The 13,453-nt window shown below is 39.7% G+C and overlaps 1 protein-coding gene across 5 annotated transcripts in view; it reads left to right on the top strand.

Moving 5' to 3' along the window:
• Positions 1 to 2,222: 2,222 nt before the first annotated feature.
• CEP120 (centrosomal protein 120) overlaps positions 2,223 to 13,453 on the top strand; it is a 40,614-nt gene continuing 29,383 nt past the window's right edge. For all 5 annotated transcript variants that reach the window (XM_057433282.1, XM_057433284.1, XM_057433286.1 and 2 more), the window contains exons 1-8: positions 2,223 to 2,309; positions 4,311 to 4,467; positions 5,326 to 5,440; positions 7,136 to 7,277; positions 8,777 to 8,925; positions 10,122 to 10,319; positions 12,301 to 12,528; positions 12,785 to 12,992. In XM_057433282.1, the coding sequence (XP_057289265.1) occupies positions 2,258 to 2,309; positions 4,311 to 4,467; positions 5,326 to 5,440; positions 7,136 to 7,277; positions 8,777 to 8,925; positions 10,122 to 10,319; positions 12,301 to 12,528; positions 12,785 to 12,992 (1,249 nt within the window). In that variant the 5' untranslated portion in view covers positions 2,223 to 2,257. The remainder of the gene's footprint in view (positions 2,310 to 4,310; positions 4,468 to 5,325; positions 5,441 to 7,135; positions 7,278 to 8,776; positions 8,926 to 10,121; positions 10,320 to 12,300; positions 12,529 to 12,784; positions 12,993 to 13,453) is intronic.

Below are 13,453 nucleotides of genomic sequence, written 5' to 3' on the forward strand. Positions count from 1 at the left end.
GCTTTCTTCCTTTTGTGCTGGTTCTGGCATTTGTCTGAACCTGTGCTGAACCAGTTCAGCTTGCTAAGTGTGCAAAAACCAGATCCAGGAGCAGTTACAAGAACCAATTGGTTTTCCATCCATAGATCACAGGAAGAAAGTGGAGAATATGGAGGAAAACATGCAATAATTCTGTTGTAGAAACACTAAAGTGGCCTTGTCTGATGTAATCTATCCACCTACAGGCACTGTCAGTGAAGAAAGGTGAGGGCTAATTAAAAGCTCAGAGAAGGCCAACAGGAAATAAAATCATAGAATACATGACTAACAGAAAGAACTCTGGGACCTGAGATTATTTATTTCAAAAAAGACTGATGATAAAAATAGCAAGTCTTTATTCAGGTAGGCACCACCTAAAGATTTAAAAAGGAAAGAAGCTCACTGTGAAGACTCTCCCTAGAGGAAGATTACATCCTGGGTCGTTGGTCTGCAGAGTAGGTAAGAAAGTGGAAAAAATACTTAATAGGATTTGGAAGGTTAGCAAGACAAAATATGGGAAAACAAGAAGTGAAGAAAGACCAAAAATAGAAGGGAACAAGAAGTCATGAAATACAGCAGACTGTTGTGAGGAAAAGGAGAGGCCCACTGAGAGATATTTTTAAACTATTTTTTCAGCCAGAAATCACTATTGGCTTTTATTCCTGGAATAAGCAATTTAACTGTTTATATCTTTATTTACTGATACAGTAGCTTATTCTGGTTACAAACTGCAGCACTCTGATATGGAATGAACTCATGTAAGTCACCACAAAACATTATTTTAAGGAATCCCACCTAGAGAAATAAATTTTCGAACAAAAAAAGTTTCCAGGTAAATTGTACATTTTTGTCATCTGTGATCGTGTTCCCTTCCTAGCCAAAATGACCCATTTTTCAGAGGTCTGTCTCCAAGTCTTCTTTTAAAAGTGTCTTCTTTTTGAAAGTAACTACAGCTGGGTTTGTAGAAGTTGACAGTTACTTTAAGAACTGAACTGTAAACATGCAGAGTTACCATGCCAAATGCAGTGTTACACAGTAGCAAATGCCACAGCAGAAAGCAGCAGCTAGGACTGAACTCAGGCAGATTCAACTCAGAAATGAGAAAATTCATTTAACAGAATCAGAATGAAATCCTCCAAAAGGAAAGGGGCTCTACCTCTCCCGATGTTTGCAAATCACAACTCAGTATCTTCCTGGAAAAATGTGCATTATTAACAAAGAAGATGTTTAGTTCAGTGCAAAGTTTTTGCCAGGCTATCTAATAAACTAGAAACTAGGACTTAGACTTGGAACTAGACAGCAGCCTTCCAATACCTGAAGGGGTGTATACAAAACCTGGAGAGGGCCTACTTACAAGGGCCTGTAGTGACAGGACAACAGGGAATGGCTTTAGACTGACAGAGGGTAGATTTAGACCGGATATTGGGAAGATATTCCTTACTGTAACGATCATATTACACTGGCACAGATTGCCCTGAGAAGCTGTGCCTGCCCCCATCCCTGGCAGTGCTCAAGTCCAGGTTGGATGGGGCTTGGAGCAACCTGGTATGGTGGTAGGTGTCCCTGCCTGTGTCAAGGGGTTGGAGCTGGGTGACATTAAGGTCCTTTCCAACCCAAACCATTCTGTAATTCTATGAAACAGAAGATTGTAAAATAAAAATGGTTTCTTTTGCCTCACAGTCACAGCATACATGTAATCTAGGATGCCAGGGGACACACTGATACCTGGTTATTATTGCTTAACTGGGTGTTACCTCATCGGAAGATAGACTATTTTAAGAAATTATCTGAGCACTACAAAGCTGCACTTCTCAGGAGCCAGGTGCAGTATCCTCCCCTGCTACGCATCACAGTGATAGAAATAGGAAACATAAGGAAACTTCGCTGTTTTAATACACAGGATGCCTTGCCTGAATCGTTCCATTGCTAACCCACAAAACAGACCGACGGGTCAATCCAACCAGAAGCAGCCGACGAGAGAAGCGCGAAACAATGCAACTGGTTAGATGCATACCACTGAGTCGCGTAGCGGGCCCAGGGCGCTGAGGGGCGCGGCCTTGTAGTGCCTCGCCGGAAGCGCCGTGCCGTGCGGCAGGCGGTGCCGCAGTGGCAAGGCGGAAGTGCAGTGGCCGATGGCAGTTGGCGTTTAAAGGTTCCGAGGCGGTAAAAGGGAGGTGAGTGGCGGCAGGGCTTTTATAGCTTCCCGGCCGCCGCAGCAGTCCCCGGGCGGAAGGGGGAGATGGTTTCCAGGGCCATGGATCGGCTGCTGATTGTCGTCTCCGTGCTGGAAGGTAACCGGAGGAGTTCGCGGGCTCCCAGCTGCTTGTCGATGTTTCCGTTCTGGAAGGAAAATTGGGGGGGGGGGCGGTTCAGTGCCCGAGGATGCGTTTTATGTTATGGAATGAGCGAGCTGAGACTCGCTGCATTTAGTTAACTGCTCAATTAATAACGTGGTGGATCTGCATCTCTTGAAGCAGGATAGACTACCCCCAGTTTGTTTCTGGGGTACTTACCCAAAGCATTATTTAAAATCATGTGTACAATAATATTTAAAATAAGTGAAATGGCCAGCAGGACCAGGGCAGTGATCATCCCCCTGTAATGCACTGGTGAGCCCGCACCTCAAGTACTGTGTTCAGCTCTGGGCCCCTCACTACAAGAGAGACATTGAGGTGCTGGAGAAGGTCCAGAGAAGGGCAACAGAGCTGGTGCAGGGCCTGGAGCGTAAGTGTGATGAGGAACGGCTGAGGGAACTGGGGAGGTTTAGTCTGGGGAAGAGGCTCACGGGGGACCTTATCGCTATCTACAACTGCCCAAAAGGAAGTTGTAGTGAGGTGGGAGTTGGTCTCTTCTACCAAGTAACAGGTGGTAGGACAAGAGGTAATGGCCTTAAGCTGCACCAGGAGGGGCTTGGATTGGGTATTAGGAAAAATTTCATCACTGAAAGCTAATCCAGTATTGGAATAGCCTGCCCAGGGTGCAGGCACTGTCCCTGGAAGTGTTTGCAGACTGTGTAGATGAGGCCCTTAGTGACATGATTTAGTGTTGATCTTGGTAGTTGCTGGGGTAATGGTTGGATTTGATGATCTGAAATGTCTTTTCAAACCCAGCTGATTCTGTGAAAGCCTCCTCCCTTTTCTGTACTACCAAACTCACCTGGCCCGTGTTGCCGTTTGACGTGCAGCTGCTCCCACCATAACTTTGGGATCGAGCCCAAGTGCAGACAGAGACCCCTGTGCTGTGCCGGCCCTCCGGCCCCGACTGCGAGCAGCAGCAGCACAGCCTTGGTGCTCCCTGGCTGGCCGGAAGCCAATGCAGTCAGGCAGCACATGTCAGGACAGTTTAGCATTGGGGTCAAAACGGTGTAGTCCAGCCCATGTGTTGTGGTAATCCCAGTCAGTTCAAGCCCCCTTTTTATTTCTAAGTAGTACTCTGGTGTCTCTAATCCCATATTAGCCATCTACTGTAAGTTTTTTTAGTCACGCTTCATCTTGTATTTCTACTTACTGAGGTATAATTAGTGTGATAGTCTGTGGGGTATGATGGGTTTTTTTTTTTGAAGGGTTTATTTTTTCCCCTTATATTTTGGGTTGTTTGGTTTTTTAGGGGCTGAGTGCTTTCTCCTTGTCAAGTAAATCCTCTCTGTTCATTTAGGTAGTTTGCCAACGCAGGTTTAAAATAGGATACTGTTCTCAAACATGTACATAGGCCACGCTGATATGTGTAAATTTTAAGTATTCATTTTGTCATTTAAATTATTAATCAGAGTGTGAGAGGATACTAAGCACAGGACAAATCCTACACAACTTCAGGCACTCTTAATCAAGTAGTGCTTCTTTTTTACGACAGTTGGAAATCCACTTCTCACTGCTTTCATGAGATTGTATTTTGTTGCATTAGTGTGGGGCAGAGATAAAATCTGCAGTAGAGGAAAAACATTTGGTCTGTCTCTCACCTGTTCACTTGGCCTAAATCCAGTCACAATTTCTCAAAATTAAATCATACCAGTTGCCTAGTTTCTTACTCTTTGTTCTTTGTCTTGTCTTGCTGTTTCTGTATGCTTCTCAAATATTCTGTTTCATGTGCTAATGTGTGGGGTCTCTTTTTTTTTTTTTTTGTGCCTGCATAGTAGGAAGATTTTTTTTAATTCTTTTAATATAAAGAACAGAGCTTTAGAGTAAGTGCAGGGAAGACGGCAAAGGAAATATGTTTTTATGTCATTGGTTTATGTCAGAAATCTCAGCTCTCACTTCTTTTTTTGGTGATGGCACATGGCAGTTACTCTCTTACAGGCCGCTGTTTTCCAAAACGACCCAAGCACCTGCTTATAGTTGAGGCAAAGTTTGATGGTGAACAGTTGGCTACTGATCCTGTCGAGCACACGGATCAGCCAGAATTTGCTACAGAGCTGGCTTGGGAACTTGACAGAAAAGCGCTTCATCAGCACAGGTAATATTAGAAACTTCAGTCTAATTCGGAAATAAAACTTAATTTTCTTTTCTTTACAGCTACTGAAATACAGTTTTTCTGTTACTGTCATTTGAATTCTTTTTTTTTTTTTTTAGCTGTGCCCTGACCTACCATAATGTTGCCACAAGAAACAAAAGTAGTATGTAGCAAAATGAGTGATATAAGGGTATGTTTTTACTCTAATGAAAAAAAAACAAGAGCTTATAGTAAATTAATAATTCTGTAGTTCAAGCTTTGGATTCAAGCTTTCTCATGTATATAGTGACAAAGAATTAACTTCAAGCCTGAAATGCCTATTTTTAAATGCTTCTGAAAATGTGAAAAATTGAATAAGATTTCTATGACTCTTATTTAGGCTGACAGATTTTAATGTTACCTTTGTATTTTCAAAGAATTTAAAAAGGCCATGTGATCTTTGAGAAAAAAATGCCTAATGTACCTTGTGCTAGATACCTTATCTATGTCTCTAAGTATTGTTTGGTGCTGTCACAAAGATCTTTTGCATAAGTCCTGTTTTTAAGATACCTTTACAAGTAAAATTCCACTTTCATGTGAGGTGCAGTGCTTATTTTTCGTATGTGGACAATCTTGCATTTATTTGTCACTAATGACTTTAATAGCACTTGAGGCTTGGTGAGACTTTGGTATACTCGTCTGACAAAATCAATCCACTTCATTTCATCTCTTAATGATGAATTTTAGACCTTCAGTATCAATTCAGTTTCTGACCTACAGAAACTAGCTATTTAACAAATTTTGTAGTATTACTATGCTTGAAACGTAAATTTGTGAACAGGTAACTTTTACATTTTGATTTCAACTGAGTTGTTGTTTCAGGCTGCAGCGTACACCTATCAAACTCCAATGTTGTGTGTTGGATCCTGTATCTTCGTCTAAGGATAACATAGGCTATATTGTACTTGATTTAAGGGCTGTACAGGAAAAGAAACAGGTATGTTATGGGGTCTAAAGCTTTAAAAACTTATGTTTTGATGCTGGTACCATTACAGATAATAGAATTTCAATTAATGTACAGGCAAAAATTGAGTTGTATTTTGGAGTATGACTCCTAAGTGATCACCTACTTCTCTTCTTGTTGTGTTGTTTTTTTTTTAATAGGCCTCTGTGGAAGATATGTTAGGCAATCAGAAGTTCTAGTCCCTTAGCACAGCATAGTATAAGCGTAATTATACATACAAGTTCAACCAAAATTCTGTTGTGCTTGAGCAAAACATTACTGTGATACAGGTCATAACAGTGTCTTATTTTATCCTTTGTAAGGTTCCTGGTGTCCTTAAGGCTTTGTGTTCCATAATAAAGAATAATAAAGATCTCAAATTCCACTGCTTCATGGTCATTGTAGCCAAGGCTGCCCTTGAGCTTCATGTGCCCCACCAGCCCCTAACTAGGAGTCCATGGTCTTAAGTAGCTAAGCCAGTGGCTGAGGTATCAGTCCTGTAACAATTTGTTGATTGGCCAGCTCTGACTGGCCCTTTCCAACCCCTTCTCTTTGACCAGGAGGATTGAGAAAAAAAAACTGCCTGTGCTCCAGGGTCCCTTACTGCTGCTTCCAGGGCTGTGATCTTTCTTGGTACTCCTCAGACTGCTCTTAGTTGTATCATTGGTGTCCATATGAAACAACAGCAGTGGATAATAGTCAGTCTACTATGTGAGGCTTGGCAGTCTTGATTACATCCCTGATGTGAGGCCCTGGTAAGCAGCACATCTCTCTAAGGAGCACGTCAGGTCAGCAAGTGGGTGCCTCTGAACCTCTCAGGAGAGAGTTACCTACTACTATCACGCACTGCCTTTCCTTAGTTGTGCTGGCTGTTACACAGGGAGCAGATCAAGCTGCCATACTCAGCTCCAGCTTATCTCATGATGTGATGGGTCTTACATCTTCAGTCTGCAGAATGACAAAGTGGTTCTGCAAGGGTACCTCAAGCACTGGGAGAAGTCTTGTCTTCCTGCAGGGCCTTGCCGTTGCAAGCTTCCGTTCTTCTGCATTATTGCCCCCTCTCCCTTCTATGTGTGCTGGTGGGCAGTTTTTGGCTGTAGGTCTGCTGCAGCCTGCACTTGGAATCAGCTATCCAATTCCTTCTTGCCTTTCCCTGGTGTTACACAGGCTCCACCTGCTGCAGGAGGTCCTCCACCTCAGCACACTGTCTGCAGGCAGGTCTACTGCCTGTCTCTGTCCCAAAAGAAAGGGCAGGGAACTTCCTGCAGCCTCTCCCTATAGCAGCTCTGTCTGGGTGGAAGCATCACCTACTGCCAGGGTAGATGGTGCAGACCCCTGAACTGGTGCTGCAGCCTTTATTCTGTGATGGGTGCCCACCATTACTGCCTTGAGGGGCAGGTAAGATGAGTGCCCTTGAGCTGTGCAGATGGTCATGGACTGGTGCCCAGTTGCTGGGTTATGTGAGCTTGAAGTCTCTGCAGTTGGCAGGTTGAATGTCCCTTCTCCAAAGAGGAGTCCTCCCTGCACACCTTCCTGTGCAGACTGTCACACCATGCCCAGGCTGATGCACCATGCTCTGTTTGCAGCAAATGAAGTAGTGATGTAGTAGAAAAGCTAGAGCAATTTTTCCTGTAACAGTATCATATTATTTTAATGTTTTTAAAATCCTTTTTGTTTTTAATCATGTAGGCACCCAAATGGTATCCTCTGCTTAGTAACAAGTACACTAAATTTAAATCTGAAATACAAGTAGGTGTTGTGTTGGAGACTGATTCAAAAGCACTGGTTGATGGTTTTAAAGCAAAGGAGGCATCTCCTAGAGAAGGGAAAGGTAAGTAACATAATATCACTCTCTTTGAAAAATATCCTCACTTTTGGATTCCCTTGTACATGCCTCTTGGGTAATTAGTGAAATGTGTCAAAAATATATTAGAACTCAGATACTACTGATAGTAGGTGTCCTTACGTGCTGTGCTTTTCAGTCAATTTTTTAACTGGGATTTTTTGCATGCAAGTTCATAGTTTAAAAAAAAGAACAAAACCAAACCCGTAGGAAAGTTAAAATAAAAAAAAAAAAACACCAACTAAAAACAGATTTATCTCCCCCTTATCCCCCACCCAAAAAGCCTATCTATATAACTTCCAAAGGCTTGAGCCTCTGATGCAACTAGTGGATTTTCTACTACTTATTTTGTATTCTTGCCTTGAGGGTTTTTCCTAGTGCTAAATTTATCATCTGCTTATCATGATCTCTGGTTTTGTAAAAAAAACTCCCTTAGTTAGCTTACTTCCTCCTTTCAGGTTCACATCAAAGCACAGGGAATTTTGCATACTGTAAACGTTGTAAAAGAGCAAGGAACTATTATAAATGATGTGTTAATCTGCACTTCCCTTGTGATCTTTCTGCCCACAATCTCCTCATGACACTGGGAGAAAATACAAGAAATCCCATATGCTTTCATCCAGCACTGACTTCTACCTCATGCTTTCTGTGGAATAATTGATTCAAAGAAGTTTGCCAGCTTTTCTGTTTCTTTTGCTATCTCAAGGTTATTTAGTGCCATATTTAGGTATTGGAGGAAAACTGATGTGCAGGTTTTTCACAGGCTTAATGTTAATATTACAAGCATTGGGTGTGGCAAAGCTAGACTACCCAGTCCTAGTGTACTCAGATAGTTAAGAAGATGTTTTCCTTTGTATTTTTAATTATTTTCTTTTATTTTTTTGCTTCACTGAGCTAAGTAGTCTAAAATTTCTAGTGTTTGAAATGAAGCCTTTAGGTTAACTAGCAAAAGTGCTGTGTGATTGTTACTGTTTGGTGTAATCTGAGATGCCTTGAATGTATTGGATTACTAGCACTATAAACTAGTTTACCAGAATATAGTCAGTGTTTTATGCACTGAAGTCTTCAGTTGAAAAATCTTTAAATTAAATGTTCTACAGGTGTGTGGAATGAGACATACTTTCAGCAATTGAACAGGTTGCCTTATGCAGTTACTTTATTCCCTTTCATGAATAAAATAAACAGCATGGTAGATTAATGCAGTGAAATAGTCACTGTAATGTTATTCACTGGAACAGTAAATAGAAATACACAGGAGCATTCTGTGTTCAAAATAACATCTGTGCTCACTCCATAGAATTTTTTTTTTTTTTTATTTTTGTAGCTATACTTATGTATACTTAGGGACTTCTTTGTGTTGAGATGCCTTAGAAGCATCAAGAAGACCTTCTATTTGTAATTTTTCTTTTCACATGTACAATACGTAAAAATAAAATGATAGGTAAGATTCCTGCCACAAGTTACTTAATTTGTTTCTTCTCTCTTAGCATCTGCCCTTCTTTCTGGAATAGACCCTAAAAGTATAGTACCAGTCTTGAATGAAGAAGAAGGTTGTCATCAGATTGGACCGGCGGAATATTGCAGAGACTACTTTGTCTTGTCTGTGACCATTGTGTTTGCCGCACAGTTGGAACAGGTTTGTTTCGTTCCTTTTAAGTTTGTTTTATAGTTTTTAAGAAGTACTGTCTCATGCTGGTATTTTTGCCATGACATGCTTTATTTCTAGTTAGAATTTTTATATTTGAAATTTCCTGTACTAAGTAGCTTTGTCCCATATTGAGTTAATATACATGAGTTTGGATTTTTAAACTTTTATGTAGTGCATGTGAAATTACAGATAAAAGATCAGAATGCTTTTTGAGAACTAAAATGGCATTTTTTTTAAAATTATGAACTTCAATGAAATGCATACATTTATATTATAATATAGTATTAAAAGTATGCTTATGGATAATATCAGTCTTCAGTGTGGTGCCCACATTTGCTGAAGTTCAATGAAGACAAAGTACCTTTCAGATCCATAAGATATATGAAACAGTAGAGCTTGTATGTTGCTAAGGAAGGACTTACTAGGTAGAATTAAGGGCCATGCTGATGTGATTATTTCAGCTTTAGGCTTCAGCTGCTGCGTTCATGCTGGACCGTACCACACTGATACACATTGTCTGATTTAAAAATATAGGTATGCCCAAATTACTGTGAAAGGTATGACTCCAAGCTGATGTGATTTTAATTGATCTGTAACTTACAGTATATGAAAAACTCTTCTCAGTCTTTTCATATTTTTACATAGAAACTATTTTTCCATGGCAGAATTATAGGGCCTTGTGAGGTAAACTTATTGTGATCAGTCTGAGGTAGCTTGTTCCTTTCTAGGCATTGAATTCACAGGTGCAGTGGCTACAGGATGAAGTAGCTGTTTCTGGCTCTTCCAGTCTTTTATTCAATCACGTAAGCTGTTACATAACTCAGTATCTAATCTGCATTGTTTATTTGTACTATATTGTGAAGGCACTGCTGATTTCTGAATATTTGTGCAGTACTTGGCATTATTGAATATGTCAGTTACAGCCCCTGGTGCTGATAAATCTTAAAGGTAGTTCAGACTGGGGCATTTTGCAAGTTACTGGTATAATTGTACAATAAGATATTTTTCTCTTCAGCTTGATTATTAATATTTTCATTTTGTGTGTGTAGTGCAAGCTAGGATTTAGTTCAGCTACTTGGTAGGTTGAGATCACTTTCAGCTCTTAATTTCCAAGCTAATACTTAAGGATTACTGTAACAGCACTTTAATGAAGATGGTATCTCCTTTTCTGCATCTTTTTTCAGTTAGTTCCTACTACTATGAAGCTTCCAGAGCGGCAGCCTGAGTTTTTTTTCTACTATTCATTACTGGGAAATGATGTCACAAATGAGCCTTTCACTGATTTAATTAATCCAAACTTTGAGCCAGAAAGAGCCTCAGTTCGAATACGTAGTACTGTTGATGTCCTTCAAGTTTATCTTTGTGCACAGTCAAAATTGCAGGTAAGCTGTTTCTTCTCAAATGGGAATGAAAATAATGAAAATAGAATATGGCTGGAACCAGAAAACATTTCTCTTTCCAGAACTAGATTGTATTACAGTATTTTTGCTCAAATACAAGTTGATTCCCTTGCTGATATGAAGGAAACCCTAGCAGCACCTAGACGGAGAACTGTCTCTTCAGTACAGTTGCTATACTAAGCTGGGTTGCACAATGTGATAAAAGGTATTGCTGAAACATGATATTCCCAAAGAGTTAATGTGGCGTTCTCAAGAGCACGTAGCTCTGGGACTTGTTCTGCAATCAGACCACCTGCAACCCACAGTCCTGCTTTGTGCTGCTTGTGATAACCTCACCCATACCAGTTGCTCAGGTCACTTTTTCTTAAGCTCTAAAATCACTGTGTTTTCAGCACCCTTTCTGAATAACAAGGGAGGTCTGGCTTTTTTTCCCCACTCATTAAGCAAATACTATTTTTAAATACACAACAGCCATATTTGGGCTGTTGCAGGATATTGCTTATCTTTAGTTATGCTTTTAAATGGGGGACATGGTTTAGTGGTGGAGTTGCAGTATTAGATTTACAGTTGTACTCGTTGATCTTAAGAGTATTTTACAATCGAAATTATTCTGATGCATAATACTAGATAGTATAGAGAGTGTTTATGGCAATCTGTGTATGGCTCATACTTAACTCATTACAAAATGAGATTGATTGAGGGTAGTATAGTTTCTAATAACATAGGTGGTAAGTAAGACAGTGTTAGTTATACAAAGTCTTGAATCTGGACCCTTTAAAGTTATTTTTCTTTAAACTTGTACAGACTATTCTAGTTTATTATCCGAGTTTAAGAATATTCCTGTTTAAATCTGTTTGTTTCAGGTTATTCTGTTTTTTTTTTACCTCAACTTTAAATATTTTTCTAATTACAGTTTTTGGAAGAAACATGGACTGATGTTTGGAATTTAAACTTAGTCTATGGTCTTGACAGAAAGTATTTAATATAACATATCCGTATGTACACATACAGAGAACTGTGTGTTTTCATCATATTAAAGAATGACTTTTTAAACAAGTTCTCATGAGGTCAGATCCACATCTTGATTTACAGGGTTTTTTTTTTCCCCAACTTCTCACCCAGCTATTTAAAATTTAGGATATAGGAACAGAGCATGGTATTCTGATCCTTAATATTTAATATATTTTTTCCAAGAATTAAGACCTTATTTGTAAAAGGTTCTAGCTGCCAGACTCGGGGAGGGGGGTGTTATATGTAATATATGTGTACGTATGTATACCCACTTAGGTATGTATGTTGGCAGCTGACACCTTTTAGCATTAAAGTGTTATAAACATTAAGGATGAGATTACAGTGTTCTCATCTGCTAAAACAGAAGTGATATGTAAGTTTCAAAGAGTAACTTTCACTGAGGAAAATACATTACTTTAGATTGTGGGGTTTCTTTAAGATCATCTTCTACTTACGTGTATAAATGCTTAATCATGGAAGAAAGAAAGAGTTGACTCAAGTTTTGAAAAAGGAATAATGCTTCTTACTAGGGATTAAGAACACAGTTATTCAAAATCCTTGCTCTTTAGGTGGTGTCTAAATATATACACAAAGGCTGAACTTTGCAGTCATGCATTTTGAATGTCACTGTTTCAGGGACAAGAATCTGTGCTGTGTTTAGAAGCCACAGACTACTTAATTCCTTTCCAAAACGGATGGCATGACAGGCCCTTAGAAGGGCAATGCTGTGATCTGCTACTGTGCTAGCACTGGGCAGTTCCTACCTTCTCAATACTGAAATTTCATAGCTGTTGCTGTACTTCTCAAAACACATGTTCTCAGCATACAGGGACTGGACTAGGGATACTCATTTTAACGTGCTATGCTTTTACTACCTATAGTAGAGGGTGATCAGACAGTTCAAGTGGAAAGGGACACACAGTTACATTCAGACACCTTTGTATGTGTGCAGATCCATCTTTGCTGTGGGGACCAGTCTCTTGGAAACACTGAAATACCCCTGTCTGGATTACTGAAGAAGGGAAATGCAGAGATCGATCAACATCCTGTGACAATAGAAGGAGCATTTGTCCTTGTTCCACCAAATAGAGCTGAACAGAAACTGCCACAGTTGCCTGTGGATATGACTCCTACTGTTGGGGTATCCGTAATTCTGCAAAGGGAGAGCTTGAGTGCCCAGGTATAGCTTACACATTTTTTGTTTTAGACAGTGTTGTACATTTTCATGTTTAAGAAAAAATAATTGACATTTAAAGTCATATTTCACAGTTAAGTATATAAAAGAACCTGAAAGAATAAGTTGCTTTATATGAATATTCCTTCCATTGTTTCATTTTTCTGTGTCAGGAAAATTAATCTCAAACTGTAAAAATGTTGTAGATGGAATTTTTCAGTGCAAGCCATGATCAATAAGAAAACTATATTACTTTATTCAGCTTGTGATTCCCTTAAATGCTCCAACTGGACCTAATCAGCCACAGGAGAAAGTACTGTCAGCTGTTAAAGGGAAAACAGGGGGCCTGCAGCAGAGATCCCAGAATGCTCCATCTCAGGTTAGCCACTCTTCTTCAATACAAGATGAAGCAACAGAAAGTGAAGTGGAAAGTCTTAAGTTTGAAAAAGGCATGAAAGTAAAGAAAAAGGGTATGTAGTATGTAACTTCTTTTCTTTATCCAGTTGTCAAGTGTGGTCTTGGATCGCGTACTATGCATTTGTGGTGATTCCAGGCATATAAGAGCCACTTGCCTTAAAAAAAAACAACAAAACCACAAACACCACCACCCCCCCACCCACCACAAAAAAAAACCAACAACAAACAAACAGGAGGGAAATAAATGTTGCAATTTGAATATGGCGGGTTTTGAAAACATTTGGAAGAGCCAGATTAGAGATTGGGTGGTATGTAGGTAATCAGTGGTGTGGATGGTTATGAGCATGAAAAATAACATAAATGCTTGGAATTCCCTGAATTTGAGAATGGGAAGGTTCAGTACAATACTCGTGAAGAAACTGACTTGCATGAGGAGATGAAATTGTCTAATGTTTGCATTTAATTAGTTTAATTAATAAGTAGAAAGGCAGGGGCAATGTGGTATTTTTAAGAT

The sequence above is a fragment of the Pezoporus wallicus genome, unplaced genomic scaffold, assembly GCF_028554395.1.
Source record: "Pezoporus wallicus isolate ANWC-B61680 ecotype Strahan unplaced genomic scaffold, APGP_CSIRO_Pwel_v1 contig_4055, whole genome shotgun sequence".
Taxonomy (NCBI): domain Eukaryota; kingdom Metazoa; phylum Chordata; class Aves; order Psittaciformes; family Psittacidae; genus Pezoporus; species Pezoporus wallicus.